The sequence below is a fragment of the Salvia hispanica genome, chromosome 2, assembly GCF_029641045.1.
Source record: "Salvia hispanica isolate PSC_SH4W2 chromosome 2, Shi_PSC_v1, whole genome shotgun sequence".
In the NCBI taxonomy this organism is placed as follows: Eukaryota; Viridiplantae; Streptophyta; class Magnoliopsida; order Lamiales; family Lamiaceae; genus Salvia; species Salvia hispanica.
In genome coordinates, this window is record NC_142693.1 from 6,326,962 (window position 1) to 6,352,265 (window position 25,304).

The 25,304-nt window shown below is 36.4% G+C and overlaps 3 protein-coding genes across 4 annotated transcripts; all 3 read right to left on the reverse strand.

The window, feature by feature from the left end:
• Positions 1-265: 265 nt before the first annotated feature.
• On the reverse strand, positions 266-4,572 carry LOC125201839 (ribose-phosphate pyrophosphokinase 1-like). 2 transcript variants are annotated; one of them, XM_048100113.2, is made up of 9 exons: positions 4,376-4,572; positions 4,095-4,295; positions 3,186-3,434; positions 2,472-2,615; positions 2,016-2,183; positions 1,752-1,821; positions 1,211-1,292; positions 631-790; positions 266-528 (listed from the first exon to the last, which is right to left on the reverse strand). In XM_048100113.2, exons 1-9 carry the CDS (start codon positions 4,442-4,444, stop codon positions 490-492), a joined length of 1,182 nt encoding a protein of 393 aa, XP_047956070.1. In that variant the 5' UTR covers positions 4,445-4,572; the 3' UTR covers positions 266-489. The 2 variants fall into 2 exon arrangements, with proteins under 2 accessions (XP_047956070.1, XP_047956062.1); XM_048100105.2 differs by having other exon boundaries at positions 4,095-4,298.
• Positions 4,573-5,735: 1,163 nt separating this feature from the next.
• On the reverse strand, positions 5,736-11,322 carry LOC125211327 (protoheme IX farnesyltransferase, mitochondrial-like). The gene is made up of 7 exons (XM_048111063.2): positions 10,921-11,322; positions 10,421-10,550; positions 8,272-8,409; positions 8,039-8,172; positions 7,425-7,550; positions 6,966-7,069; positions 5,736-6,386 (listed from the first exon to the last, which is right to left on the reverse strand). The coding sequence occupies exons 1-7, from the start codon at positions 11,238-11,240 to the stop codon at positions 6,016-6,018; spliced, it is 1,323 nt and encodes a 440-aa protein (XP_047967020.2). The 5' UTR covers positions 11,241-11,322; the 3' UTR covers positions 5,736-6,015.
• Positions 11,323-14,180: 2,858 nt separating this feature from the next.
• On the reverse strand, positions 14,181-17,456 carry LOC125211316 (protein NRT1/ PTR FAMILY 7.3-like). The gene is made up of 5 exons (XM_048111054.2): positions 17,299-17,456; positions 16,536-16,668; positions 16,230-16,447; positions 15,577-16,139; positions 14,181-15,281 (listed from the first exon to the last, which is right to left on the reverse strand). Exons 2-5 carry the CDS (start codon positions 16,654-16,656, stop codon positions 14,405-14,407), a joined length of 1,779 nt encoding a protein of 592 aa, XP_047967011.1. The 5' UTR covers positions 16,657-16,668; positions 17,299-17,456; the 3' UTR covers positions 14,181-14,404.
• Positions 17,457-25,304: the final 7,848 nt, after the last annotated feature.

Below are 25,304 nucleotides of genomic sequence, written 5' to 3' on the forward strand. Positions count from 1 at the left end.
TCCATCTACAATTCAATCCCAAAAATCCAGTTACTTCTACAACCACATATAACATCAGCATATTAAATTTTGTTACAACTAAAAGTCTAAAACAATCCGATTTAATCATTTCCTATTTTAATTCATAATTGAGTGTAGGCAATAACGGCAAAATTGCTTCACCATTTCATACGGGGATTTAGGGAAAATTCAAACTTGGGAAAAAATCCTTATCAGTTATCAATGCCACCGAAGTTGGCTTGTTATCAATATCATAGTATGAGACTACGAGGGTGAAATTCACTGATATAGAAATGGCAAAAATTCAAGTGACATATACAAACACATTATAACATGGTAACATCAGGTGTCTCAACAGATTTTGTACAATGGGACTACACTATTCTTGTTGTAATGACTAATGATATAGGAAATTTCAGCAAATAGAAATCCTTTGCAACTGTAGCAAAACTGCAATGGCAAGTCGAGTCTCTCACGAACACTAGGATATCAGTCGATCCCCAAGCTCGAGTATGGTTCAAAACCACCCTGAAAGTTTGAGCAAGAGGAAGAGTTATATACTTATACAGTGCCATCTTCAATCTCAAAATAATGCAAAAGAGAAAACACTTGACCGAGAAGACTACTTACGGCACAGTCATCATGCACGCGCCATATTGTTTCACCCAAAAGGTTAGCCACAGATAAGACTGTAAGCTGGGGAAAATAGTTTTGCTCTGAAACTGGAATGGTGTTCGTTATGATAACCTCTTGAAAGAGACCACTTGACAGCCTTTCTATAGCGGGAGGACTGCACAAGTATGCCAACACTTTATTAAATCCAACACATGGCTTTTCATTGATCTTTGACTAATGAAGATATTAACAATGGTTTACTAAGCTGATCAGCAATATGTCGAACAGTATAGAGCATCATTCATGTCAATGTGCAAATATTGAAGGTTACACATCATGCCCAAATTTGGTTAAGCAGCTACATCATTTATAAGTCAAGTGACGTAACTTCACAGAACCAATGCAGGAATTTAGATGAAGCAATCGAATAAGCTTTAAGTCCATACATTAGAGACGGAGATCTTATTCGAAGTTGAAATCTATTTTTCCTATAAAAGTCTGCACCGTGATTTAAGTTCCAGACAAGTATTCAACAATTGTTAGCTCCAGGAAAATCTATCAACTAGTAAAACTGTCTAAAATATGGACCTAGTACCTGAAAACAGCGTGAGTGCTGCAAGCATAAACCTCCCTAGCTCCTTCTTGATGTAATAGAGCAGCTCCTTTTGCAATAGTTCCTGCATGGCATTTTGAATGAGAATTTTTTCAACATATCATAATAATGAAAGACTGCATCCATCCAAAGGAATACAAGATGCAGATGCCAACTATTTGAGCAATAAAAGATAACAAAAAAAAAGTGCAACAGTGAACCATTCCAGCTACAGACTACAGATGACTATATCATCTTATCTTGATATTGAGAAGGGACTGAAAATGCCAAATAAAATTACGATACAGGCATACATCATTACTGTCGGAAAGAGACTTTCCTGATAAACTTACCAAGTTTTTGGTAACTTCTTCACACTTCCCAAAGGGATTTTCATATTTCAGATTTTCAGTAAATATTCCTTTAAATAATTTTTTACAGGTTTAGAAGCTTCATACTCTAAGCAAAATATCTTAATTTGCTTGATCAATTCCAATCAAATAAGGAATAAGGACCAGTTAATGAAATATTTGTAACAACTAACCAGCAGTATCAATCATGTCATCCACCATCACTGCCACTTTTCCCTTAACATCACCAATCAAATTCATCACCTGAATATTTGAACAAGTCAATATTAGGGTTCAAGATTCTTTCAAAGGAAATGAGCAAACATATGTTAGATTGTGACAACCAAACATACAACCTCTGACTATTCTTCCCAACCTAGTAATACTCAAGACTGAAGAGGCATTTCTGAACTAGATAAGGTGCACTAACAAGCATACATAGTGTTAAAGAACTTCACCTCAGCAACATTATGCCCCTGACGCCTTTTATCCACAATGGCCAAAGGAGCATCAGATAACTTTTTGGCAAAAGCTCTAGCTCTAGCAACCCCACCAACATCAGGTGAGACCACAACCAAATCATCAGCACATATCATCTTGCTGGCAAGATAATCAAGTATGACTGGCTGCAAATAATAGTGCTTGATTATATTACACTGGGAGGAGTAACCCAAAGCATGCAACTAGGACAGTAACATGTAAAAGTTCTTAAGAAGTGCACCATATATAGAATTAATTATGATAATAATTGGAGATAAACTCTCAAAGTATGATAAACTATGGTAGTCTTTGAAAAATTTCTTTCATAAAGTTCAACTAATCGCCTATGCAAATTTACAGGCCAATAATAAGCTTAGTGCACAAGTTATATCATATGTAGCAAACGCCAATTTTATATGCAGTTTTTTGCTTACCTGGCCATACACATGATCTACTGGAATGTCAAAATATCCAATGGACTGTCCAGAATGGAGGTCACATGCTAAAACCCGATCTGCGCCTGCTTCAGTAATCAAATTTGCCACAAGTTTGGCTGCAATCGATTCACGTCCTTGAGTCTGAAAAGGAAATACACTTCAAAACAAACAAAATGGGTGGAGCAAAAGAAAACCAAAGGGTACCATTTTAAATGAAAAGTATAACTATCACAAACATACAGACATATTGATCTAGCCTTGTGGAAAACATAATTGATCTAGCCATGAATTTGAGTTCATCTACTGATTTATTTACATTCTTTCTACGTTTATTAATATGAAGACAAAGGTGCAAGATCAATGTAGAAAAGGCATTACGGAAACATCTGGCAACGATTAAAGTGTATACAATAGACCACCAGAATCAAGCATATACACGAGTTTTCAAGTTATTTAATGCTGAAATGTATATTTGAATATTTTTAATAACACAAAATCAATGTCATCACTGATAAAAAACTGGATGCTGCCAAAGTTTCAACAGAGCATGCGACTAGTCGACAACATAAGTTTATATTCTCATGTTAAGATTCCATATCAGATGGTTAAGGCCAAGAATATTGCATGTGACAGAGGTAACCAGCCACCAACTCTGAACAATCTCTAAAGTGAAAAGCACCAAAATAAGAAATAGGTACATGAGAACCTTACCTTTCGATCAGCCCGTGCATATCCAAAATATGGGATAACAGCAGTGATATTCTTGGCAGATGCTCGACGGCATGCATCAATCATTATCAAGAGCTCCATCAGATTTTCATTTGCCGGCGGGCATGTAGGTTGCACAAGATAAACATCACAACCTCGGACACTCTCTTGTAACTGAACATATATTTCCCCATCAGCAAATCGCTTGATCTTAATCTTGCCAAGCTCCAGACCCATGTAACAAGCAATTTCCTGTATCAAGATTTTCAGTAAATACGCATCCTATAAGAAATATAGGTCTGAACAACGAAGCTCAAGGAGATAAGACATTAAATGTATCATCACAACAATTTAGATAAGAGATTATCGAATCAAACTTCTCCAGAAATTTAAGGTGAAATGATTGTGAAGATAATACAAACTACAATATCACAGAATTTCCTCACAGCAAATGTCACCTTTGGAAAGATGCGGTAATTCAAACTAATTGGCACAACTAATATTGGCACGGCAAAACACATCATGAATTGTAGCAATTTCTCCAAGAAACAAGATCCGATAGCATCAAAGTATAACCGATATCATATCAAACCAATCATTTACAAATATGCAAGTCACTGAATTAAAATTCAGAAATGATACCTAATCGACAAAAAAACCTGGATGTGAGTTCAGTTTCTCCTACATTTTTCTGTAACCGTAGCGCAATCTAGGTTTCCAAGTTCCAATGATTAACATAAACTACATACACTTGAATTACAATCAAATAGCTTCACAAATCGCGAAATCGTACAATCTATCGCCAAATTGTGGCTAATTCATACCCGACGTTGCCTTCACATGAAAGAATAATTTCGACCGAGCTAACAAAACAGATAGCACAATCGAAGAAAAAGATAAAGAAGCAGAGACCTGAGACAGTGAAGGATTGGCAGTTCCTGAGAAAATGCGGAGACGAGTATCGTTTTTAGGAACCAGGATGCCGTCAACGAACTGATTGGAAGTGGTCAAGAAGCTTGGAAGCGCAGGCGACTGCCGACCGTTAGAATCGCGGCCGAGGACCACCGGTCTCCCATTGTCCTTGCACTTGAGTGACTCCGACAAATTGTGACACTGCTGCAAAGACGAGCATAAATAAAACGATCGAGCACATTAATCATAAACAAGCATGAATTGCAGAGAGCGGAGCTTACAATGAAGGTTTTAGAAGTGAGGTGAGGCGATTTCCAGAGGCTGCTTCCGCACAAGGCCATAGAAGCCATTTTTCTCCGACGAAATTCAGGTGAGGCTTCCTTTTCCGGCTTGTGGCCGAGGACTTAGGGTTTAACGCTTTCTTCTCAGGAAAATATCCTGCTTTTGTTGACGGTTTTAACTACTTGAACCATACTGTCAGTTTCCGGTATCTCAATTTTTATTATTTTATTTTCCTTTAGTTTATTCTCACGATCCTAAAATTTTAATGCGACACAGAAGTATGGGATAGATTGAGACAAAAATTTATATACTCAGAGAAAAATAACAAGTGAATATTCACTCCATCCCATAAAAATAGATCATTTAAAGTTAACACGAACTTTAATGTATAATTGATAAAATAAAATAAAAGAAAAAAAATATTAGTTGAAATAGTAATGATAAAGTTAAAAAAAGAAGAAAGTTGTCATAAATGGATATGAATTATGTCTATGGGACGGATGAAAAAGGAAATGCGGCATATTTCTATGAGACGGACGAAAAAAGAAAATGCGACCTATTTCTATGGGACAGGAGGAATAATAAATTTAGAGTAACTTTTCTAAGTATTAGAATAATTTTGATGTAAACACAATTAGAAAGATGAGTTTATTTTTGTACGGATGGAGAAAGTATATAATATTCCCTCATGATCCATTATTAATTGTATCATCTGGAATTAATTGAGTGTTACAAAATGTAAAAATATGTAAGCAGCATTTTTATGTACTACTCCCTCCGTTTCATAGTAATAGGGGCGTTATTTCATTTCCAGCCGTTCCATAGTAATAGAGTCATTTCCTTTTTTAGTAAAAGTCAACACATTTTTCCACACCTACTTTACTCTCTCTTACTTTTTTCTCTCTTCATCTCTCTACTTTTTCATTTTCCACTTTATTCTCTATTTACTTAAATCACCTAACACAACTTTTCTTAATCTCCGTGCCGAAAAGTTTTGCCTCCATTACTATGGAACGGAGGGAGTATAATTTTCTAATAAAATATAAATGAAATTAATTACTCTTCTTGTGTATTAAAAATATGAATTATAATTTTTTAGTCTATTCTTTAAAATTATAAACTCTTTTATTTAGGAAATCTTTTTTATCATTCATGAGTAGATACTCATTCTCCACTAACAATATTTTAAAGCCAATTTTTAAGAGATGGGGTGAAATTAGAACGAGGAAGCTGATTGCCAAATAGAGCTAAGAAGCATTCGCACCACTTATGCAACGAGGAGAACCAGATATATAGAGAGTAGTTGAACCATTGAAAAGTAACTTTGAATAGATTGAGAAGAAAAATGAGAGGACAATCTAGCTAATTCCGGAGAGAATATATTAATGTTTCAATTAAATTCTTAGATTCTATCAAAACGGCGTCTCCCATTCTAGAATGGTTTTATGGAGGAATTATTAATCTCCCCTATCCGAAAAGAGAAAGCCAAGATGCATCAACATCTTCCTCCTCCTATCAACATCACTTATTGTCACCACAAACAAAAAAGTTGCCGCAAATTCTGCTCTGCGCCCGGTAAATATGTAAAACTCCACAATCAAATTCTTCACATTTAATTTCACTATACAGCTCTTACACCTTAGTCGCTGACGTATGGCGCTGGTAAGAATGGAAATGGAGCGACCGAGGCATATGCAACTGGCGCTCGCGATGGAGCTGGTCTTCTGTTTTTCTGAGGGGAGGAAGATTCAGTCAGCTCTCCATCCAAGGAGGAAGACAATGTCGACTCAGCTAATTGATTTGAATTCTCCACAGCAAGAGACAATTCTCTATCATAACGCCGATGTACTAGGAGCCCACCCATGAAGACTGGAAGATAAAGGAGGCTAGCATGGAACATCCTCCGTGCATTTTTTGTTGTGCGGTTGACCAAGAACAACCCTGCAGTTGAACTGATTGCAAGAGCGAGGAGTGTCGATTCCACGCAGAACCACCCTGAAGCGATACCCCCTGCAGTTGACCACCATTTAGATTTGCATAAATTTAGGTGGTATGGATACAGAAGATGGTACACAACTGTTAATCATGACATAATGAGAAAAGGTTCAAAAAAGGAGGTGGATAGAGATGCATTATATTTAGATTAATCGAAAAATGGAATGTGTAATACATCATCTAAGATTGTTAATCAGAATAACAGGAGCACGTGAACTTATGTATTTGTGCACATAGTCCCACGATGGAAACAGATGTATCAACAAATTTATTTTGAGGTTTGGTATCACGTGATGGGCTGGAGACAAAAACTACCAAGTTCAAACAATATATAGCCACTGATTTCTAGAGGAAACATCCTGACCAACTAACTAAGCTGGTGATGAAACTAAGTAATGAACCAACTAACTAAGCCCACCCCTCCTCTCCACTTTTTCATGTTTTTTTTTCGAATAATTGGTAGTGATATTGATTTGAAGAAAAACACTGTGCAATCACGTAGATGTGGGCTTAAAATGTATTGCATCACCAGGAACGGGGAAATTACAAATTAAATGACATAAATTATAAGCTAGACAGTCAATAACAACTTACAATCATAAGCCAGGTAACCTAGCGGAAGTAAATAAAGGCAGTTCCTCAGGGCAACCCAGGCTGTTCTGTATCCAGAAGGATCGGCAAGTGAGAACATCTTGAACCTAATATGGAAAACGAGGATGGATTTAGAAGGAACAATCTTTAGATACAGAAATGGTAGAGATTCAGGTTTATTTGTAGTTCCCACTGTTGGATGTGAATCAGGTGAGAGTGTATCAACATATCATTACTCTTAGTAACTAACTAAGAACAATAACCATGATCTTCGTATCATATATTGCAAATGGTTCAGCATACTTACTCAGTCAGCAAAAGGGAGAAATAAGGTCATTTTAAGAAAAAACCAGATATACATAATAACACAATTATGCTTTAGTGAAACTTTGTTTATAGGGTCTATTGTACTAACTGTATATAGGACCATTTTAAAAAGTCAGTGCATTCAGGACTACATACCCTCCATCAGCATAATCCTTGCGGCATAAGTATGCAAGGGCCATAAAATGAGGTAGTTGCCAAAAATATAGAGCAGCAGGAAGCACCATCGAATTAAGTGAGATCTGGCCAGAAGCTGCAGCCCATCTGAGATAGAAAAATTAATTCTCAGACTCTCAATATATTATCTAATAGTTTGCATGGTAAGTATTTGCCAATGAGATCAACCGAGGCTTCAAGAGTTAAGAAAATCATAAGTGAAGGAAGATAGTTTTACGAACTTTTGATTATGGTGACTAACGTCAGCAAAACTCAAAACTGATCCATAAAAGCAAGTTTAGCATAGAGCCTGTACTGACTTCAAATGACATCTATCTAAGTGGTGTAAAAAATTTACTAGTAGCTGCCAATTCTATTATTCTATTGATATGTTACTACTAAGCAAGTTGATTCAAAGTTCATGAGAAGAAAGGACCAGGATTGTCTGTAGATAGAAGAAAATAAATCATGACAATTTCAAATAGAAAAAGGTAAGGTGTAGATTGTTTTCATAAGAATAATCTCCATGCAGTAAAATCTCTGCCAAGCCATTATACTGAGGTTCAGCTAGGTGTCCTATGAAAGTGAAATCTTACCCAAGGAGAGGTGGGATTGCACCAACTATAGCTCCAACCCAGGTATTTACTGGATGAATTTGTTTTAGCGGAGTATATACAAACGCATAGAGGACAAGATTAGAAGCTGCAAGGCCTGCTGCCAGCATATTAGTCTGCAAAAATCCTTGTTGCACAACATCAGTCTTCAACGCCACTTTACTCTCAGAAAACATTTTAATATGCTTATTAAACAGTTAGGAGACAATGATCACCTCACAAGCCAGTAGCGCAGTGCCTGCTAAACCCATAGAAGATGCCCACATAACTGCGTGAGGTCTGGTAATACGCCCGGATGGTAGTGGTCTTAATCTGGTTCTTTTCATCATTGCATCATTTTTAACCTCAAACACCTGGGGCCCAAAAGAGCAATAAAATAAGGTTTTGGCAAAGATGAAGTGGAAATCTAGCAACAAAAGTAATCACACATCTTTTTGTCAAAATGTCTCATTATCAAGAAAAATCAAGAATATACATTCACTTGGGAGGACTTTAAGAGAAAATTATCATTCCATTTTATCTATGTCCTAAAACTATGTAGGGTTTACATCTATTACTATTTAAAATTAGGGGTGTCGAATCGGGTACCCGCGGGTATCCGCACCCGAATTTTTGGGTACCCGCACCCAAAAAAAATGACACTTTTTGACACCTGAACCCAACCCAAAGTGCAGTGTGGGTATCCTGTATACTCGCATCAGGTATCCACACCTGATAGGTTCAGATGCCGCACCCGAGATGTTTAGTTGACTTCGTGAAGCCCAGTATTGATGTATTTATTTGCGATTTTGTTGAGAATTTGTCATTCTCTTATTGGGTGAGGGATACAGATTTTTCAACTATCTCCACCTCGCATTCTTCATCTCTCTCTACAACAAAGTATGTAGATAATTGTACTAATATGATTCTTTAAGGTGGTTTATTGGAAAATGGGCAGGTAACTGTACTAGTTGGTGATCCCATTAACTTTGATAGTTTATAAGTGACAAAGCAGACAAGAATATGTCAAAAGGAAAAATCTACTGTGTTGTCGCCATTAGAATTGGTTTTCATCTACAAAAGAAGGCTGAAGTTACAAGTGGAAGCATTGCTGCATTAGCAGTTCAGCATGCATTAGAAGTGAAAAATATCCATCACTAGTGACTGAGCGAGCAACAAAGATCATTTAAAAGATCAATTGGGAAGCTTGAGTGGATTACATTTAATATTCAATAATTCAAACAAGGGTTTCATGCTCAAAACAAACTATTTATTTGACGCTACTGTCAGACGTGAGACGGCGGCTACAAGGCTGTGGACTGTGGTGGTAGTTAATCTCTTATGAGCATTTCATTTTCCCACATTGAAGTAGAGTGAATGAGGTCTAGCTTTAGGTAAGTATTGCATAAATAAGATAGGGTAGAGTGACTAGTAAATCCTAATTTGGGTAATTAGTAGTTCATTGGGTATACCCGGTCGTATATACTCGATACCCGATATTTCGGTATTTTAAGAACCTGATCCGGATTTTTGCGTGTATTGGGTATCCGATACCCAATGGGTACTGGGTCGGGATATATCTGATACACTATACCCATTTCGACAACCCTAAAAATAGTTATACATTTTTGTGAATACTTCTCTTCTAGTTGTTATAGTCACACTTCAGACTCTTATCTGTATTAGACTTAGACATTTTGGTCTACAGTCCGTGCAATTGCTACCAAATTTTACAGTAACACAAATACATGCATCCTCTGTTTCTTTCACTATCAGTAGCGAGCTATGATGCCAAGCAAAGACTAATTCCATGTTTTATATATAATTATTTACTAGACTCACTCACCAACCACATAAAACAGACTCTGCAGCAAAAAAAGTGTTCCACACTCAAGTGAGAAAAAGGAACATCTGTGTCACGTTATATTAGTTAGATTCATAAAAACAGGTTTAGTTACTCCCTCACACATTTATCATGTTATTCAATCTGCCCACAGATTGTAGTTAAAAAAAAATCATGGCGTGAAGTGGTTTGAGTGAGATCTGAATGCCATATAAGTATATAACTTGATAGATGATAGATGCATTTCAGTGACTAAAGACTGATTGCATATCCAAAAAGGCAAAAATATACATATTTCACTATGATTTTGGTCTCTCATTATGTTTACTGTCCATTTCCTAGTTTGAATTTATGTTCATAGCCAGAGAGATTGAATCTTCACATGGAGCATATACGATAGAGCATCCCAGATTCCCAATAACAGTATTTCATCGCATAAAACTTAGGGAAGTAACATTTGATTAAAAGATAATTAGTTTCAATGCATCTTCATTCTAAATGTATTAAAGTTAGCTTACAGTTAAAAGAAAATGAGACCACACCTGGTTTAGGGAGTTAGCCGCAGCTGCAACCATCATGGTGCCTGCACACGTGCAGCAAAGGCCAAGGTAATCAATCGAACTGCCGCTCCCAAGAATATATCCAGTGCCAGAGGTGGCCACGACTAGCATGCTGAGGATCATAGTAGAAGAATGAGAGTTATATAATCCAACCCAAATATAGTTATGAATTCATTATCTTCCTCTTATGTATAACGAGAAATTAAAACTTTCATGAAGAAACCACATAAATGGAGAAGCCATTGCCCATCATACTATAAAAACAACGGAAAGTTCCACAGAATAGAGAAATTATATGTAGTAACCACAAAATCAGCTTTACGAAATCATCCAGCAATGTGCAGATTATAAGTTTAAAATTCCATAAATCCTAATACTCCAAACCTAAAACTGAATTATTCCTAATAAATTAATTAATCATTCAAACAACGAGGTCGATGAAAATAACACATAAGCGGATAAAAAAAATATTAAATTGATACCTCAATCGAGCTTTGGAAAGCTCCCAATAGCATCTGCTGTAGTGCCTAACCAATTCCGCCACTTCCTTACCCTTCCCCGCCGACGCGGATGCTGCTGCCGCTGCCGGCAAGTCAACGGCGGAATCGCACGCTGCACGCGTGGCGATGAACCGGACATCGGGGCGGGATTGAGAACAAATCACGGGATCCGGGGGTGAGGTGGAATTGGATCGAGAGAGGGGTCCATGGTGTTGGGAGGTGCGGAGGAGGAGAAAGGGAGAAGGGTTGGAGTTTAGGCGAGCGAGTTTGGATGCGAGACTGAGTGAGTTTCTTCTCCACATGGCATGGCCGGGTAGCGAGTTCGATCGACCGCAGTCGGAAAATGTTGTTGATAATTTGGTCACAGCGGAGAGACAGAGAGAGAAAAGTATAAGCTCACGGGGCCGGTGATGGATAATGGGCCCAGTTTTGAACCTGATTTAGATCACATCGGTTGGGCCTTGTTTTAAGTGGGCATAATTCTGCGACTTATCCATTGAACTGATTGGACTGCCCATATTAGATTAATTTAGAAAATGATGAGAAAATGTGTTCTTGCAACTCTTTTTTTTACCAAATTAGTAACAGTAAAATGAACTGGTTGGGTCTTCTTACCATTGCCGTTTCCTCCGTTTCATAGTAATAGAGTCATTTTGCCATTTTGATACGTTCCACAGTAATAGAGTCATTTCTCTTTTTAGTAAAAGTCAACACATTTTTCAACACCTACTTTACTCTCTCTCACTTTTTTCCCTCTTCATCTCTCTACCTTTTTCATTTTCCACTTTATTCTCCATTATTTAATTCACCTAACACAATTTTTCTTAATCTTTGTGCCGAAAAGGAACACATTCATTACTATGCAACAGAGGGAGTACTATTTATATACTCCATCTGTTCCATTATAATAGAGTCATTTTGCTATTTTGGTACGTTCCATAGTAATAGAGTCATTTCCATTTTAGTAAAAGTCAACACATTTTTAAACACTTACTTTACTCTCTCTTACTTTTTTCTTTCTTCATCTCTCTATCTTTTTCATTTTCTACTTTATTCTCCCTTTTCTTAACTTACCTAACACAATTTTTCTTAATCTCTGTACCGAAAAGAAACGCCTCCATTACTATGGAACGGAGAAAATAGTAAAACGTAAGAGCATCCGCAATGGTCGGCTAGCGACCGGCTAGCCGATTCGTCGCGCTGGCCGATCGGCTAGCCGAACCATTGCAGTCGGCCAACGCAAAATCGGCGAGCGGATCGGCGTGGGCTCGCCGATCGCTCGTCGCTGGCCGAAACGCTAGCCGATCGGCTAGCCGCCATTGTGGAGGCCCGATCGGCCAGCGATCGGCCAGCGCCGATTTTCGATTTTTTTTTTTTTTTTTAAATCATATATAAACGCGATTTTCGTTTCATTTTCATTTGCACCACTTGTTTTAACGAGTTTTCTCTCTCTCTAACTTTCTGTTCAAGAGCATCATCGAGCGATGGATCACGCGGGTGGTAGCGGTAGCGGTAGTGGTGGGGATCCTGAGGAGTACGAACGGAGGATGAACGAGGCTATGGAGGCCTACATGAACCGCGGGATGGAGCGGTACATACGTATGGTGGAACAGCAGGCGATACCTCGCCCTCCACGAGTTGTCCACCACCGAGCAGTGATTGATCGGGATCACGTAGCTGCACATCAGCGGCTGTACGAGGACTACTTTGCAGAGTACCCGTGGTTTCCCGCCAACATGTTCCGGCGGCGTTTCAGAATGCGCAGGGAGTTGTTTATGCGCATCGTTAGGGCATTGGAGCGTCAATATATGTGTTTCCGCTTCAGGCACGATGCGGCTGGCAGACCCGGCCACACCCCTATCCAAAAGTGCACGGCGGCAATCAGGCAGTTGGCCTACGGAGGCGCGGCAGACATGTGGGATGAGTACCTCCACATCGGTGAGTCGTCAGCCCTGAAATGTCTGAAGGAGTTCTGTGGGGGCGTGATCAGCATTTTCGGTGAGCAGTACCTTCGAAGCCCTACTCCCGAAGATTGTCAGAATTTGATGCAGATGCACGGGGAGAAGCATGGGTTCCCCGGGATGTTAGGCAGCATAGACTGTATGCATTGGGAGTGGAAGAACTGTCCGACTGCCTGGAAGGGGGCCTACACGACCGGCTACAAGTCAAAGAACCCCACGATAATCCTCGAGGCCGTAGCTGATTACCGGCTGTGGATCTGGCATGCGTATTTTGGGGTAGCCGGGTCGAACAACGACCTCAACGTCCTGAACTCGTCTCCCCTCTTCAACGAGAAGTGCTAGGGCGTCGGTCCAGCCGTCTCATTCGTGGCCAACGGCAACCGGCATGATATGGGCTACTACTTGGCGGATGGGATATACCCTCGGTGGCCGGTCTTTGTGAAAACGATCCGACAAACAAGTGATGAAAAGAAGGCCTACTTTGCGCAACGACAGGAGTCGGCGCGCAAGGACGTGGAGCGCGCATTTGGTGTGCTCCAGTCTCGATGGGCGGCAATCAAGGGCCCAACGCGTTTATCGGATGTCGGATGCGTTTCCGAGATAATGTACGCCTGCATTATCCTGCACAACATGATCGTCGAAGACGAAGGCGTACAACTGACTAGTTGGGTCAGTGACGATGAAGCCGGTCCAAGCCACGGAACGGCCACCCCTAGTGTATGACAGGGGGTACCCCTCGATGAAGCCGACCGACTCAAGGAATTTGCCAGCATGCGCCAAGTGGATGCTCATATTCAACTCCAAAAGGATATAATTGAAGAGTTGTGGGCACGGAGGACTGCACGACGATAGTTTTTTTTTCTTTATTATGCATGTACTTTTTTTTTTTATCTATGTAACTTTTTTAAATGCAATTAATGAATTTTCCCGCACACGTGTCTAAATTTAATTCTGTATTTTAATCGTAATTTTAATTCCGTAAATGTAGTATATTTTGAATTGTTTTTATTGCGGCTGGCCTAAATCTGACGTGGCAGGTGGTTTTTTTAGTGTTGCTGACGTGGCAGAGGAGAGAATGGCTGGCCTACCGACCATTGCGGATGCTCTAAAAGTGGAACTTTTAATTGTAAAATGAAAATGGCAAAACTGGACACTTAATAGAGGTCGGAGGGAATAATATTTTCTCCGCCTCACTTTTTAATCACATAGAAGTATGACTAATTTCCGCCGGATAGTTTCAAATTTGACAAAAAAAAAGAGAGAAATGGTTACTCAGCAACATAATAAACATTGAGTTGAAATTAATTAAATGATAATACTATAAGATGGAAGAAGTTACATTAGTAGTCCAATGCTCAACTTAGACAAGTGCAAACACTAGTCTAGTATCCTCGCAATCCTTCCTCCCTAAACAAAAAACAAAAAAACACATTTACTCTCCTCTCCCTCACCATCACCTTATTCAAAACATAAATACAACACAGTTTACACATACACACACATGCTCAAATCAACAAATGCTCATCACTCCCTCTCCCACTCCTCTCCTCAAACCTCGTATACTTATACCACCTCGCACACACCACATACACCACAAAATCCGCCGCCGTCAGCGCCGCCAGCAGGTAATAAAACATATCCAACCTCCCATCGTTCAGATTCTTCGGTATCCACCCGGGCATGTCGTCCGCCGTCGACACCTTCATCACGATCGTCACAATCAGACTGCTGACGTAGTTCCCAAGCGAGATCGACGTCATGCTGAGCGCGCTCCCGAAGCTCTTGAGCCCGTCGGGCGCCTGCGCGTTGAAGAACTCGAGCTGCCCGACGTACATGAACACCTCGGACGCCCCGATCAGCACGTACTGCGGCACCTGCCAGAATATGCTGAGGTCGCTCGACCCCGGGCAGGTCGGGCACTCCGCCCGCGCGTGGCGGAGGCGGAGGCGCTCGACGCCGCCGGCCGAGAGCATGGCGGCGACGGCGATGAGGAGGCCGACGCCCATGCGCTCGAGCTCGGTTAAGGGGCCAGATTTGCGGAGGCGGGCGACGGCCGGGTCGATGGCGCGGCGGTAGATGAAGATGAAGGAGGCCACGCTGAGGATGTCGAAGCTGGACATGCTGGCTGGGGGGATGTGGAAGCCGGCCACGGTGGTTTTCATGGCGGCGCCCTGTTCTACGAAGAGGGAGGTCATTTGGGTGAAGACGACGGAGTAGAGGATTGTGCAGAGCCAAATTGGGAGGAGGCGGAGTATGCATTTCACTTCTTCGACTTGCGTCACCGAGCACAGCCGCCACAGGTTCCGGCTGCTGCTCTCGCTGTCGGATTTCGCCTCCTTCGTTTCATCCCTCTCTGTCACCACCGCTGCTCTGTCCAAGAATCTGCGTTTTCGTCAAGTAATTAGCGAATTTTGTAACAAATATATCTGATCAAATGTAAAGAGAGAACTCGAATCACTGTAATTAGTAGATTACTTTCCTATTATTAATTGGTTTTCTGACAACCACATACACACTTGGAGTAGTATTTTTTAAGTACTACTAGTGAATATAGTCTCTACTGATAACAGGTTGACTTTAATGGACCTAATGGTATATGTGGACTGATATAAAAAAATGATCGACCAATCAGTTTATCTGGGCTTAAAAAAAATGCAATTGGTTTTAAAGGACTTACGTAAATCCATCGGTGTGGAGGATTTTTCGGGCTCCGTTGTCAGCGAGATCGGTCCCACGTACCTCGTACAAGTGATCGTGGTTGGACGGGAGAGAGACCATCGATTTTCTAGAGGCAGCGATCAAGACCTGGCAAAATCTTGCAAAGGGGTTGCCTTTGGGTGTGAAGTGCCTATAGATGGGTGTTCCCAAAAGGAACAAAATAAGAGCAAGTGTGGCAGAGCCAGTAGAGGCCCAAAATCCAAGTGCCCAAATTCCCTTATCCTCATAGTACCCCAAAAAGGTGTTGGAGAAGAGACTCCCAAGATTCAAGGCCAAGTAGAAGTAGCTAAAGAAGGCCACCTTGGAGCGGCTCTCCACGGGATGCTCCTCGTCGAACTGGTCCGATCCGAACGTCGCGATCGTGGGCTGGTACCCTCCGTTCCCCAGCGCGATCAGATATATCGACACGTAGAACAGAGACACGTGGAGCGTCGACTGGGGCCCACACGGCGTCTTTTCGTCCCCGCACCCGGTCGGCTTTAGTAGGAATAAGTATGATGATAGTGACAGCGACGCCAATCCCTGAAATGTTAGGAAGTTCGTTATGTCATGTCACGTTTTTTTTTTTTTTTTTTCTAATTGGAATTGAATTGAAATTAGAATTGAACTTACGATAACGAAAATGACTTGGAAAATGGCACAAGTTTTGTAGCGGCCCCAATAGGAATCACTGAGGAAGGCTCCTAGGAGAGAGAAGAGGTAGACAGTGCCAGTCCATTTGCTAACGTTGTTTGCTGCGCTGGCGTTGTCTTGATCCATCACTCTAGTCAAGAACAACACTAGATTCACTCCCACACCAAAAAAAGCTAGTGTAGCTAGCCCTTGATTCACTGAAACACACACAAAAATAGAAATTAATGTTATAAATTGGGATTAATTATTTCAAATTAATTAAAAATGATGAAAACAAGTACTCACCTAGTAACAAGATTCCGGCATTCCATGATCCATATTTTGATCGGATCGCCGGCCTTCCGCGGCGGTCGACGGATCCATCAAGAGTGTATTCTTCTTGGTGCTTGACGATTTTCTCCGCCATAATTCTTGATTCCTGTAAACAAATTTAGGAATGATTAAATTTTGGGTTGTGATTTCAAATATTTATCTTAGAATTTTGAGTAGTTTGTTATTGGAGTCAAGAAAGTCGTGGTTTGTTACACTATCATATTGCGTATCAATAGACTTTTTATCAATAAAGTTATACGCTTCACAATTGTATCATGATATTTGTTAGTATCTATCAAAGTGATGCTATATTTAGCATATGATGAAATAAAGTAGCACTCTTTAATTATAGATAAGGATGATTACTTCTCTCGTGTGTAAGAGATAAGAGGAGTTTCAGATTTTCTATATAAAATTACTATTCCTAAATATTTTCTTATCAAAAAGATCTCACCGGAAATTAAAGCAATCTATCAAAAGAATTATCTATAAATAGACATCTATTAACATAACATCTCTTATATATTGATATCACTCTGATTATCATAAACAATGATTCACTACTTATAATTACACGTAAAAGATTCTTAATTACAGTTCTCATTCACAATAATACACCAAGTTTCACAGCTCAAACAGTGATTCAACAAAATGTTGATGATCAGATAATTTGCACTAGTGGTGGTGCATGCACCATGGAGAAACTAGTGCAAGACAATAATTGATTAAGACTAACCGTGATGTTTTGCAGAAAGTATGTAAGGATTTGAGATGATCTCGTGAGCTTATGTGTGATGTGAAGGAGAAGAAATGTGAGAAGATTTTGGTTGTGGGAATGAGGAGAGAGGGTGTGGTGATTATTTATAGAGGTTGAGATTGCGTAGGCCAATTTTGCTCTTGTTTGGAGAAGTCCATATTTTAAGGAAATCAAATAAATAATTTGAGTTGTGACACAGCTAAAGAAGCGTGATTTGGTTGAACACACAATAGTGCGTGTGCGCGCGCAGCTATAAAATTGTGCATAAACGGTGTCGTTTTCGCTTCGGAGCCAAACTAGTTGAGTTGGGTGTATATAAGCTGTGTTGATGGGGACATGTTCAGAACACGCATTTACGCTGATCCACTTTTCATACTATCATGTCTCTTTATTTGGTTTTTGTTTGTTTGCAATCGTCTTTTTTTAGAGTTTGCTCATAATGATCTGGGAACCAGCAGATAAAAAACAAAACTCGTGGAGTCAAACACAATAAAGAAGATCTTCGTCAATATCGAAAGAGTGGACGAAGAATAAAATTGAACCCCAACCTCAAAAGATTGGAGCGGAGCTGCTGCACCGTGGTTGTAGCATACTTGTCAGAGTCGGCATTTACTTAGTGATGGAGAAATATTTGATGAAGTTTGTATTTGGTTAACAATATAATCGATGATCAATACAACTCTCTTTACGTTCGACTGTAATTGAGTAATATTCCTTTTTTTTTACTCTCCCATTATAATTGGTCACTAACTTTTTTTTGCCAAAAAAACAACAAATTTAATCTCACTTACTTTATATTTTATTTTATCTTATTTCTCTTTAAATATTTATTTATTTTATCCCTTACTTTATTTTCTTTACATTGAACTTGCTAAAACATTTTTTCTTAAAACTGAATAGGAGATCCGAGTAGTATTTATCGGGATAATGATTTAGTGAGAATATGATTTTTAGTAAAAAATGAAAATGATGAACAAACACGTAATATCAATAAACAAGAGATAAACAAATAAATATAAAAAAAAATTTGTTTGTAATAGAATTTGAAGTCAAATGTTGTTTTCATTTATCAAGCAAATGCATTCATCTATATTCTATAATCATAGATATTTGTAATCGAAAAAATAAAAATAATTCTTTCTCGCCATTATTTTCATTGTCACTGAATCATTTTTTTCAGTTATAGTATTACATAAATATTGACTGATATTTGTAATTTGATCATCTCTATTAAGTACTACCTATATTAGTATTATTTGCGGGCTTGTAATTGTAGTACCATTTCTTGCATTGCATTATAATTTAGAAAATATTTGTATATTGACATGAGAGACAGCCAGACAGGAGTAGAATATTAGTCATAACAAATTTTTAATCATGAGTGGATTTTGGAAAGTCTAAAATAGACCTGCCCAAAAAGCCATTTATTTAGCATAATTTGAAATAAAGGTAGCAATTAATGGAGCATATGCAACAAATATCAGAGTAGTGTACAGGTCACTTAGCACTGGCCCCTCATCAATCTCTTTTTTCTCACTTTCCTGCCCTTTTCCTTCACTTTATAACTTAATTTCGATATTTATATTTAGTACCTTTTGTTTATCAATAAATGTGTCGTATAATTTTTATTTTTCTAAAATATTAGTACTAATAATTTCTCAGTTATTTATATGATGACTCAAATTCTCGACGTATTAATTGGAGGGAAATCATCTTACTATCTGCATCTAATTATTAACCTTAATTTTTTTTCTTAGCATTATTAAATTAACAAATGATGATAAGATGAACCCCAACCGAGAAAAAGCATGCATGCACCTTGTAAAAAATAAAATAGTGGGATCACGATTTTTTTTCTAAAAGGGTAATTAGTGGGCTAATTATTGAATTGGATGGTTAATAAATTGAATTTGTAACATGAGTAGGTAGAATCCTGCGACATGCAAGGTGGAATAATGTTTTTTTTTAAGAAATGGAGGCTTTTTTTTAAAGCTTCCCTATAGTTGCAGATGTCCTTATAGAAAGAATAGAAAAATCAAAGATGCATACATAGTCATTTTCAAAATAGCTATCGCCTATCAAGATTTATATATGGGGCCTATAATTTGCCTGCTATAGTATATGGTATTTTTAAACATTATTACTTACAAATTACAATTGCACATTGACTAACTGAATAAATCCAATGAAAAAGAAGTCTTTGGGACTTATGGCCATAGAAATTGCATCACAGTCTTATCAATTTACGAATTGATTTGCTGATGACGGTCGAAAATGGAGTATTATTTTTCTGGCCTGAAGAGTTTAACGAATTCTATATAGACATGGACGTAGAAAAACGATTACTGAAAACTATATACTTTAAATTGTATTTCAAAATACGGAGTATACTTTTACGTGATTCGTGTCATTGATAAGAACTTTTGTATAAAAAATATTAATAAAAGAAAAAATTAATAAAATAAACATGGGTGTAAAACAATAATAGTATCATCACACCAATAAACTAACATCATATATAACAAGATCAACAGTTTAATGAATAGAATCGCAGTAAAGTTTTAGTCCAAAAATCACACTACAAAATAGATTAACACTTCTTCATTTCTCCACGCGTAGATATTGTGAAATTGATATTATGATAAACGCAATATTATATCTTGACCATCTATTTTTTATTTATATATGACTTATAGTAAGTCTTATTTTTATAGTAACTTAGTAAGATTCCATCTCATCCTAAAATGACCTTATATATATACTTTAAGTAAGCTATTTGTGAATGACGAGTTTTAATATGTAATTTGTAAAGTAAAAAATAATGAGAAAAGATAGTTCCAAATATTATTAAAGAATTTTATAAGTAAAATAAAGGTAAAATAAAGTTTTCATAAATTGACGTGAATTATTTTTACGAGACGATAAAAAAAGAAATTGAGTCTATATGTTTATGAATAATAAAACTTATAATTAGATATTAAGTATACCACGTTTCTTCTCAATGATTAATATCAAGATAAAATTTGGACTTAAGCTTACTTATCACGCCGGCGGCCTAACTTGGTTATGACTTCACCTAATTAAAACAATTTTTATTGGTGAAGGTGTTATGTGGTGAAATATTTTATATTAGCAAGCAGGAATAATTTATGTGTGTACGTATCAGCAACAATTGACTAGCTATTATATTTATAATGTGCGAAAAATGGAATTAATGAGAAACAATTTTTTCTTAGCGGCCTATCTTAACGTGGTTAAGCTCACTAGAAAATTTGGACTAATAATTAAACACGTAACGTGCAGATAATTTTATGAGTACAATGCACATATTTTATAGAATATCGAGCTAGCAATACACGAGTAATTCAAGAATAAATAACAATAAAAAGTAACGAAATCAACGTATAAATAATTATTTCTGAAATTTAAAAAAATATTCCCTCCGTCCCACATTTGTAGTAACATTTAGTTATGGCACGGGTTTAAGGAAGTGGTGGAGTGTGTAATTAATGAAGTGAGAGGTGGAGTGTGTAATAAATGAAGTGAGTTGGTGGAATGAGATATGAAGTGTGTAATAAATGAAGTGAGATGATGGAGTGTGTAATAAATTAAGTGAGTTGGTGGGTCCCTTTTTGACTTTTTTATTTTTTATTTTTGTTTTGATTTATTTTAATGTAGATAATGGCATTTGGGTGTAATTTTAGTGAATAATGGGGTAAAATTTTATGTGCAAATATGGTAAACTCTAAATGTTACTCCAAATGTGGGACGGACTTTTATGGCAAAATGTTACTACAAATCTGAGACGGAGGGAGTAACACATATCAATGCTTTATTCGTCCATCCTTATCCATTTAGGCCATGTTTGATAGGAGTAATAACTCATCTAGAAATGGAAATCCATGAACAAAGATTTTCATCCCTAAATGAGTTATCACCTCTACCAAACATGTCTTAAAGAATATTGGACTCAATCGCTGCTCTATCTCCAATGAAAAGGTTCCAAATAATTTGGAATGAATAATGGTTTTCTTCTAGTGAAAAATGGTTTTCAATCTCTCATTGCAAGCTTTTAGCTAGGGCAAGGACAGTTATTTATTTCTTTACTCATATAAATACTAAAATTAACATAAACTTATAACAAAAAACTTATAAAGATCAAATTTACATATCGTCGGTGACTTATATGCATCATCTCATCATGTGACAAACATGATCTAAACTATTCTACTCCTCAAGCGCTAGAATAGGATGACCATGTTTAAATACCCAATGGAATATACCCAATATGGCCATTAACTATTGATATACAGTCTACATGTTTTTTATGTCCATTTCTTTGACGTGACATTGAATTTCATATTATTCCTTGTATTGATGCTACTTTTAGGTAAATTGGAAGACTTTACACTTTGCTATACGTAATAGAAAACAACCGACACGCATCATCCATTGTATCGTGTAACGTTTCTCGCTCCGTTCCATAATAGATGTCACACTTTTATTTTATTTTGTCACATAAAAAATGCGTATTTAAAAAAAATAATTCTATCTCACATCAATATATAAAAAAGTATGGTTTTTTTTCTTTCACCACTTAAGACACAAATAACATCTCTTAAAATCTTGTATTATCGTTTAAAAGTAAAGTCATTTTTGTTGGGAGAAAAGGAATATTAATTAGTTTCAACGCATTAAATGTCATATCTTTAACCATATACACTAAATTCAAATTTAAAATAATATTCTCTATATCGTTACTCACAAAATTTGAAAACATGATTTGAGTTTGTTTTAATGTAAATCTAAAAATACGTACTATCTCTGTCCCATTAGAAATAAAACGTTTTCCTTTTTGATCTGTCCTATTAAAAATGAAACGTTTCTATAAAAGGTAACAATACTCTCTCTACTTTTTCTTCTCTCTCTCCATTAACTCACAAAACAACACTACATAAAATTACGTGCCGAAAAACAAATATTGCATATTTAATGGGATGGAGGGAGTATATTTTACTCAAAAATAAAAAATGAGATTGGTTTTAAAATACCATCAAAGTTAAATGCCTACTTTATTTTTTAACTCCCATATTAAAGTATACCATTAAATATGGCCTTTAAATATGCACACAGGTCACCTCTATTTGGATTCCATTAATGGGTGCCTTCAGAGTGAAATGTTTATTTCTCATCACGTTATATGTTATTTTGTGACATATATATGATATTTCTACATTAATTTTCGATGCGAATAATCCCATATCTCATCATTTTAGGCGTAATTTTGTGTATATGTGGTATTTACCTAAGTTGTCGAATCTCGATGCTAATAAAATAGGAGTATTAGAATGTGAGCTAACCATAATAAAATTTAAAACAAGTATACATAAATAATATTTCTCCGCCTCAATAGATATGAAATATTTGATTTTCAGCACTGAATTTTATTTATTGTTATTTTGTGAGTTAGTAAAAAGAATAAGAGAAAATAAAATTAGAGAGCGTGTTGTTTTTATTTTAAAAAATATTTTATTTTTAATGAAATAATTCAAAAAAAGTTTTTAATTTTAGGATCGCAATCCAAAAAGTAAAATGTTAAATTTTTAACATGATAGGGGAAGTACTGGGAATCCTAGTTATGTTAGGCGTAAAATTAGAATCCATTTGGATTTTTAGCTATTGCCACATCTTTCCATTTAATTTATTGTTTATGGCACGACAAATAATATTGAACACGACACCACTGTACTTTTCTATAAAAATCTTGATTCATTTATAATTTGTAATATATATTGTATTATTAATGACGCTGAAAATACAAGAAATTTTGAATGTTTGATCTCAAACTTCTCGTTTCACCATTATGCCATGATCTCCCTAGAGGGGATTATCATATGTAGCGAATGAACTGTTGCATAGTTTATTACTTATATCAAACGTTTGCCTTTTATACGAGTATCTATGTTATTTTGTAATTTAATTTATTTTATTTGCTAACTTAAAAACATGAAAAGGGAATTTAAAACATAGAAAATATAAATTGTGGTAGATTTTGAAGAAATTAAAAATACTAACATGAAAAATGGATTGTGACTAATTTTTTAGTTGATTTTAAGGTTCTTATTATAGACGCCCTTAAAGTTACGAGACAAAATTGAATTTAAACAAAATTTATAATTTTCCAATAACTTTATTTGTTTTTGAATAAGTTAGTATCCGCAAGAATAAAACAAAAAAGGCAACGTATAGTTTATCCATATACTTTTATATTTTGTATACGAAGATTATACCTCTTAAAATAAAGACTTGAAAACAATATATTTTAGAGTTAGAGTCAATCATTTGAGAAAAGATCTTCTCATATGAGACAAATACCGACAATATTAATAAATTTAGAGACTATGATAAATTGATAACTGTATAAATATGACAACAGCAATTAATGAGTTGCAAAGTTGTCCAAATACTATGAATTTTACTAAAGCTTATATCATAGTCAAAAAAGTTGTAATATCACGTAAATAATGTGCTAAAACAAGTGTTAATATCGTAAATGTCGAGATCAGCTGTCACAGACTAAAAACAAGTATGTTAGACCTCAAATTCAACTTGACTTTTTTTAATCTAATTTCAAAGTGAAAACGAAATTGAAAAGTAATAGCACGTATTCAAATTAGGCACGTCTTATCAACGCCAAAACAAGTCCAAAATAAATCATATAAAGATAAGCAGATGCAACTATCTGAGTTATTTTATAACATATGACATACAGTTCATCATTTTTACAGTATAATATACAGATTATAGATAAATTTGTGTATGTGGATTGCGCACTAGAGCTTATCACTCTGTCACCCACCATTCATATTTTTTAATTATATCAAACTCCACTACTTGATTTAATTTACTAATTACGGTTCAATTAAATAATATTCCTTCCGTTCCTTAAATATTGTGACAGGATACTAATTTTAAAAAATAATGGAAAATTAAGTTGAAAAAAGTTGATAGCTAGTGAATCCTACTTTTAAATTATTAATTTTATAATAAAATATAAATGGAAATAAGTTAACGAAATGTGAGATCTATTAAAAAAAATGATAAAATGTGAAATGTGATAAATTTTGTGGGACAAACGAAAATAGAAAAATGGACAAAATTTGAGGGAGAGAGGGAGTAGTAGTTAGCAAAATTGAAATATAATAACACCCACCTAATATTTTGGGGCGATTTAAGAGGATTTGGAATTTAATTTAAATACGGATGACATAATCATTAATCATCAAATGATAAACGCTAATTAGTTGATAATCACGCTCGGTTTATAAATATATAAATGGTGGATTTTGGAAGATTTCGTAATATCTCTAAAGTAGAGTTGATGTTGATTGTTTGGCGAATGAATTTCTAGTTTTAATTTCAACAATTGAAAAGATGATTATTTAGCGAATATATTTTTAGCTTTAATTTCAACAATTGAAAAGACGATTGGCTGAGACCTAATTCTCAACTTTTTCGTATATGTTCTGCAGATAATTAAGGACTTAATTATAGTAATTTTGAAACTTATTTCGAAATTAAGATTTTTTTTTGTATCTCTTTAGTATTTTTAATTTCAAAGAGCTAAAAAGAAATCTGAATTTTCTTGTAACTTTTTGTAATTTAGTTTTTCGATCATACTAATCGTTACAACACTCTTTGGAATTTGAAGATATTATTTTTTCTGTGTATTTCTCGAATTTTCATATTTTCTGAAAGAGGATAAGAATGGATGAATGTGGTCTACTACTATAAGTAGTTGTGACACATTGTGGAGTCAAATTTAAGAAGCTGCTATTAAAATGGAAAATTGAAAACAAAAAATGGCGGCCGTCAATTTATGTTGTAAGCAGTGAGTGCATATCTTCTTTTGTGGCGGCCGTGGTGGCTGTGTGACAATGATTAGGGATTGGACTATATTAATTTCTGAATATACTGATACAGTG